At 36.2% G+C, this 7,834-nt stretch overlaps 1 protein-coding gene across 2 annotated transcripts in view; it reads left to right on the plus strand.

Annotated features, from left to right (window-relative positions):
• The window catches only part of pkn1a (protein kinase N1a), a 44,216-nt gene extending 41,368 nt beyond the window's left edge, over nucleotides 1-2,848 (plus strand). Inside the window, exons 21-22 of one of the 2 annotated variants that reach the window (XR_013816121.1) lie at nucleotides 469-1,279; nucleotides 1,357-2,848. Coding sequence is in view for 1 of the 2 variants with exons in the window: in XM_079811419.1 (XP_079667545.1) it covers nucleotides 469-672 (204 nt within the window). In the remaining variant the exon portion in view is untranslated. Of the gene's footprint in view, nucleotides 1-468 lie in introns of both variants that reach the window. The other variant, XM_079811419.1, reaches the window with a different exon arrangement.
• The last annotated feature ends 4,986 nt before the right edge of the window (nucleotides 2,849-7,834 follow it).

Here is a 7,834-nt window from a genome sequence, read left to right on the forward strand (position 1 = left end):
TATAAAATGAAAACTAGTTAAAACAACTACTAATAATAATAATTTATTATTATTATTCATTTTAATTATTATTATTATCAACATTAGAGAACTGTGAAAATTAAAATGTCATTTAATTTATTGAAATATTACCTTCAAATCTCTTCAAGTACATTTTTTTGAAGTTTGAAAAGACTAAATTTACTTGTAAAATTTAAATTTCTTTTAAATTTAAAATTATTATTATTCATTTTTAATTTATAGTATAGAATTTGAATATCAACCATTTATCTTTTTTCAGCCATAACAAGAAAAAAAGTTATTGGCAATGCATCCCTCTTTTTAATGTTTGTAATTTGTTAATATATTTAGTTTGCATTTTTGGTATTCTAACATAACTAAAATAAATATGTTCATACATATACTTTTCACACAAAGTGCCACAATAAAAAAAATAATCATCCTGTGCTTCTCTTTTTGTCCCCTCAGAATATGGACTGGGAGGCTCTTCTCCTCCGTAAACTCCCTCCTCCCTTCCTTCCATCAATCGGAGGAAAAGAAGATGTCAGCAACTTCGATGAGGAATTCACAACAGAAGCGGCGAATCTCACTCCGCCTCGTGAACCCCGGGTGCTCTCACGGAAGGATCAGGACAGCTTCCGAGACTTTGACTATGTCTCTGACCTCTGCTGAGAGCGTCTTCACTGTGACAATCCCGTAGAGAGACATTTCTGCTCCGTGACTCGGTGACGATGAGGACAAGAATGGCCAATTTGAGTGAATTGTGAATGAGCTGGACCTGTGGACACTGTGATGGAAGAGAGAAAGCTCTGGCAAACAGTTAGAAACAGGTTTAAAGGTGCACTCAATAATTTTTTTTGTATGTTGTGCTTCGACTCACACTGACACCTAGTGGTTTGGATGAAGCATCACACTAGTAAAGGGAAGTGTTCAGTTATCGCTGCATTATTTGCTGTCAGCCATGATTCATTTATTCCACTGAAAGTGTCCAATAACAGGTGTGTTACTGAAATGAGTGTTGAGGTCAAAATGGCAGACCCTCTTCATGTAGAATACAACAGCTTTCATTAGGCTAGTGGCCTTATAAACATTATTCAAAAGTAATTATTTCTTTTGGACTAAAATGTTTTTAATAAAGAAAAAAATACAGAGTGCACCGTTAAACCTGTTAAAATTGTTGGTTTGTCTTCAAGTGTCATATCTGCTTTTGGAAAATGCGTCTAGTCTTATCAAAGACAATCTGAAGATCTATTTTAAAACTTGAAGCAAATCAATAAAGGTCACACAGAAGCATCTCTAAATGATATGAACAAGAGCGTTTTGGAAAATTTCTGTTCATTCTGACATTTAGGGAAGAAAATTATCTTTAATAACCACTGAGGAACCAACTGGTAACATCTACAAAATCTTCCATTTCTCAAACAATGTCCATTCAGACAGGATGACATGGACCAGGAACCCAAAGGAACTTGATGCATCTGTGCAGACACTGTGACATTAGATGGAAAAAGAGAGAGCGGGATTATTTAATTAGGCTAATTTAAGCTTGAGCATTTCTGAATGTGTACTTGCTCTTGCAGTTCTCAGTGGTTAAGGAGTTAAAGATTTGTTCATTCTGGCTATTTCACATCAAAATATTCATCAAGTCAAGCATATTGAAATTTAGGAGCCCGGTTTGGTCCCCATTCATTAAGTGCACTTTTAGTATGGCTACCTTTATGAATTTTTACAAAAACAAATTAACCTCTCATATAAAGTTGGTTTGAACAAAATGCCTTAATAATGTTCCTGTTTTCTGTTTATCCTGTTAATCTTTTTACTTCAGTAAGGGAGCTAGAAACTTAAATCGTACTTGGCTAAACATAAAAAAAAATGCTGAATGTCTTTTTACATTTTACATAAAAATGGTAGCAAGGAGACACTTCATTGTTACAGTAAAATACCTACATTTTGATGTTCTGATTTTGTATTCTCAGGCTGAGAATGGATCATGTTACACACATGGGAGATTTGTCTTGTCTGAAAAAAGAATTTATGTAATTTCCTTTACAATAGCACATGTAAAACTAGAGTATGCTCATGAAGACAGAGTGTCACGCGATACAATGACAGATCGTTTGAATTCAGACCTAACAAGGTCTTTTGAATGTGATTATTGTAAAGGAGAATGTGTTTGTTGAATATTTTCACACGCTCCAATCATTGACTTTGTCACTGAAAGTACTTCTGTAAAAAAATGTAACATTAGTTTGATGATGAATCTGAGCAAAAGGGTATAAAACCACTTTTGTTTAAAGACTCTGTGGCCTCAATTAACAGATACTTTTTATTTCATTAATGTTTTTAAATAGATATGTTACATAGAAAATGCTATCTGTTGTTTATTTTAGTCATGATGCGAATGACTGGCAACTAGTGACTGTTATGTGTTAGATCTGGTTTTACACCCTTTATTACCTCAGAGATATTTTGATGCCTTTGAAACATTATGTGCAGTTTTTATTAGACAGTTTGTAGGAATGTCACACCATGACATATCGGTTGTTTGCAAGGAGCTGATGATTCAATTGCTTTTGATTTTTGAAAGCATTTGATTACACAGCCACACACACACACACACATGGATGAAGCCAAAAATTCAAACACACACACACTGTGAAAGAATGTGTAGCAAAACTGCAGCCCTATCACATGTCAACCGTGTACATAAAATGAAACACTTGTGTATCATTTAACAACATATTTTCCTCCTTTGTGTCTGACTGCAGACTAATGCATGTTCTGTACAATTATACAATCCATCAAACCTATTACACGAGTTGTATTTATAAAGCTGTTGTTGAGATGACCGTGTGTTTGTGTCATTGTGTTATCTATACATTTTTACAGACTAAGCTGAACTAGGGTGACCAGATGTCCCCATTTTCCGGGGACAGTCCTGGTTTTTGGTGTTCTGTCCCCGTTTTACAGCTCGTTCAAAACAACCCACAGATAAACAGGTGCTGGTCATATAATTAGAATATCATCAAAAAAGTTTATTTATTTCACTAATTCCATTCAAAAAGTGAAATTTGTATATTATATTCATTCATTACACACAGACTGATATATTTCAAATGTATATTTCTTTTAATTTTGATGATCATAACTGACAACTAAGGTATATCCCAAATTCAGTATCTCAGAAAATTTGAATATTGTGAAAAGGTTCATTATTGAAGACAGCTGGTGCCACACTCCAATCAGCTAATTAACTCAAAACACCTGCAAAGGCCTTTAAATGGTCTCTCAGTCTAGTTCTGTAGGATACACAATCATGGGGAAGACTGCTGACTTGACAGTTGTCCACAAGACGACCATTGACACCTTGCACAAGGAGGACAAGACACAAAAGGTCATTGCAAAAGAGGCTGGCTGTTCACAGAGCTCTGTGTCCAAGCACATTAATAGAGAGGCGAAGGGAAGGAAAAGATGTGGTAGAAAAAAAGTGTACAAGCAATAGGGATAACCGCACCCTGGAGAGGATTGTGAAACAAAACCCATTAAAAAATGTGGGGGAGATTCGAAAAGAGTGGACTGCAGCTGGAGTCAGTGCTTCAAGAACCACCACGCACAGACGTATGCAAGACATGGGTTTCAGCTGTCGCATTCCTTGTGTCAAGCCACTCTTGAACAACAGACAGCGTCAGAAGCGTCTCGCCTGGGCTAAAGACTAAAAGGACTGGACTGCACAAACATAAAACATTTGCAGTAAAAAAAAGTAATTTATATAGTATAAACTTGTGAAAATTAAAATATTAATTGTTTTCATTGTTTTTTTGTTAGTTTTTGCGGGTGCGTTGAATTGTATTAAATCCAGACCAAAAATCCTAATGATCCAACCAAATCATACTAGTTATTAATGTTAATAATAATATAGGGAGCCAACAACAACAAAAACATTCAAAAAAAATTGTGTCCCTGTTTTTTAATTAAAAGATAATAACAAATTAGATTTGTTTTGTCTTATGATGCGTTCACGCCATAACTTTTGTCATTTAGAAATCCGTGATGTTATACTCTGAGCGGTTCGCGTCTTGAATTTAAGCGTTTCAATGGCAACACTATCCACGCCGAAATGAAAGTGCAGCAGTCAGTGAGCAGATAGGTCAGTGCATTCATTATTGTAATGTTATGTGCTTTGAAATATGAGAGAGTTTTACGCCGTCTCTCGTCTTGGGAGTTTTTGCAAACTCTGCGTTTATGGGTTTTGGAGGAGACATGGCTTTGGAGATGCTCTGAAGTGAAGGAGGGATCTTATGCTTAGACAGAGCTGCCAACTTTTCAAAAAAACTTAGAGTGAGATTTGGTGGGGCCAACCAAAATTTTGCCGCGTACAAAGCAAAAATTGCAACAACAAAAAATTCAATAAATAATAATCATATATTATATATATATATATATATATATATATATATATATATATATATATATATATATATATATATATATATATATATATATATATAATAGCTATATACACACACACATCACAGAAAACACTCTCTCTGCATTAGCATTTGAGTAGTATTGTTTTTTTTTGTTTTTTTATTTCTTTTTTGCCTTTGATAAGGTTGATAATTAATTCTGTCTATTAAGACAAAATGCATCTTTATGACGCTTTGTATACAGTATATCCTATAGACACACACACACACACAATTTTAAAGCACTATGTAGAGGAATGGTTTTGTCTAATAGAGCAAATTGATTATACATCAACCTACAGTATACATTTACAGGGAAGAAAAACGAAAAAAACTGTCAGTCCTATCTGTTGCTCTTCTGTCTGTTGTGTGGTTCTTTTTTGCTGTGGCTGATCTAAAAAAAAAAACATTGTAGTAAAAACTACTTTAAGTAGTTAAGTTACATTCAAGTTATACCCTTTTGAAAAAGTAGCCACACTACAAGTTACTATCAAAAAGTAGCTGGCTACATTGAAACCACTTTTTTCTTTTTCTTTTTTTTTACAATGAGATTGTTACAAATAACTGAATAATTGTTAATGAAGAATGTTATAATATTTGGGGTTTCAAGCTTCATAATGCAATGTAATTATGATTTCAAAGAGTATAGGGTGAATTCAGGGTTATTGGGACACTTTTCCCCAGACATTTCAATGGAAAAAAAACTGTCAGAATCATTACACACTCAAATATAGCCTATATCTCAAACTGGCTGTTAAAGTGCAAAATGGTTACACATTTAACATCAGTGCAAGAACAAAATGTATGCAAATCAACTTGCGATGCTGTTTGCGAACGTTCGTTGGAACTATGGGTTTGGGAAACACGACTCGTTTAACTATGCTTATAATGACGGAACTTGTGACCATATAGCGAACGACACTTTCCTTCGTCACTCCACTCCACTTCGCTCATTACAGGCTCGTTCTCGTCAGAACCCAAAACAGTATATAGTTTTAGGTCGCGCAACACCGTATTTTTTTGCCCATGAATCTTGAACCCCCTCACCGAAAGCATAACTAATCGATCAACATGATCGGCTCAACATGTAGATCTATAGATAAACTCATCTTTCAGGCATTTGACCGACCAGATGACACTTCAGCGTGAGAAATCGGGGGTGTGGCGTGTGAGTGTGTGAAACCAATCAAATGCGTGTGTCTCACGTCCAATGCGTGAGAGTTGGCAGCTCTGTGCTTAGAAAAGCTAACTTGCTATTGCTAGCCGCTCCGCGAATTGCCTACCCTACCTTTAACAATAACTTTATTGAGTGTTGCTGTTACCCACAGTGGCCGCTAGGGGCTAGGTTACAAACAATATAGCCTTAGGCGGTGTAATTTCAATTACATAATTTCCATTAGCCAGCTGAAAACACCTTGCTGTGGGCGCTTGAGTGTTTTTTTATAAACTTGTGAAAATTAAAATATTAAATACACTTATAAAATGTTAAAATATTTGTTAAATAGTTTTATTTATCATATTTGTTGTTTTATTTTTGTAATGTGTTTTTGTTGTCATGTTATAATATTGTTTTGAACTTCTTGTTATTTGATTACTAACTGTTTTCATTGTTTTTTTTGTTAGTTTTTGCGGGTGCGTTGAATTGTATTAAATCCTAATAATCCAACTAAATCATAATAATTATTAATGTTAATAATAATATAGGGAGCCAACAACAAAAACATTCAAAAAAATTGTGTCCCTGTTTTTTAATTAAAAGATAATAGCAAATGAGATTTTAGTGATATTTTGACCACTCAAATAGGAAATCCCCGGTTTCCATTTCAGAAATCTGGTCACCTTGCCCTGAACTTTACAAGGACTCAAGGTTGAAAGTTAATTAGTCTATATATATTTATCACCTGTGGAAGGCGTAGGACCATCCAATGTTCTCCCAATCAATGCATTTGATCCGGATGCAATGGTACAATGACCTACTTGCCTGCCAACTTATGTATTTTCATACTTTCGCAGTGCGCACACCCTGCTTGCGCAGACATCACAGGTCACAAGTGAATCTCATGCTATGCAGAGACAGACGTCAGTCACCGAGCACCACAACCCAAACAGCAGCCACCTTTTACAGTTCCTCCTGAACTAAACAAGCTTATGATGCGTTCACGCCATAAATTTTGTTATTTAGAAATCCGTGATGTTATACTCTGAGCGGTTTGTGACTTGAATTTATGCGTTTCAATGGCAACACTATCAACGCCAAAATGAAAGTGCAGCAGTCAGTGAGCAGATAGGTCAGTGCATTCATTATTGTAACGTTATGTGCTTTGAAATATGAGGTAGTTTAACGCCGTCTCTCGTCTTGGGACTTTTTGCAAACTCTGCGTTTATGGGTTTTGGAGGAGACATGGCTTTGGAGATGCTCTGAAGTGAGGGAGGGATCTTGTGCTTTGAAAGCTAACTTGCTATTGCTAGCCGCTCCGCGAATTGCCTATACCTATATAACAATAACTTTATTGAGTGTTGCTGTTACCCACAGTGGCCGCTAGAGGCTAGGTTACAAACAATATAGCCTTAGGCTGCGTAATTTCCATTAGCCAGCTGAAAACACCTTGCTGTGGGCGCTTGAGAGTGTTTTGGCAGCGCAGCATCCCCCCAGTTTTGCTTGATATGACACGGAATATTTGCAGAAGTGTTACTAGTATCTAATTTCACAGATATTTTGTTTCTGTATTGTTTCTATGTAAAATGTTGATACAATGTAAAGTGGATCTTGTTTTTAATTATTTTGTTCTGTTATTATGCTTGGTGTTGTCATCTATTGATGTTGTACAAGCAGACTGTGGCGGTTGGTAGGTGTTGTATTTGTCCTGCCCCTCCTCCACTGTGATTGGATGGCTGGGTAAAAAGTGACAGTGATGAGAGCTGTGTTTTACCCAAGCGGCAACCTTGCAGGTTCTCTTGAAGCCAATACGGAAGTGACTTAAACTGCAATTCATCGACTGGCCGCTAGGGACAGGCTTCAAAAGGGAGCAGAATCTCATTGAGCCCCATGTTAAAATGCCCAACTTTACAGCAGAAAAAAAACATGTTTACAGACAAGTACAAACTGTGGTTTTGGTCTATATATCTAATTTTGCCCTTCTTGACAACTGTGAGGGGGGTGAATATTTTTATAATTAATTCGTTTACATTATATAAAGCTTTAAAGTTCTGCATAATTAAGGGCGTGGCCACTTTGAGTGACAGGTGGATAGGCGTTTGTCTGCTGTCTGTTAGTCATCGCGTCACCTCAGCTCCACCCACGTCCCGCCTCGTTGCCCATTTTCTGTTATCCAGGAGTGACACACGATGACGCGCTGCCAAGATGGCAA

Source organism: Gobio gobio, assembly GCF_949357685.1.
Source record: "Gobio gobio genome assembly, chromosome: 3".
Lineage (NCBI taxonomy): Eukaryota > Metazoa > Chordata > Actinopteri > Cypriniformes > Gobionidae > Gobio > Gobio gobio.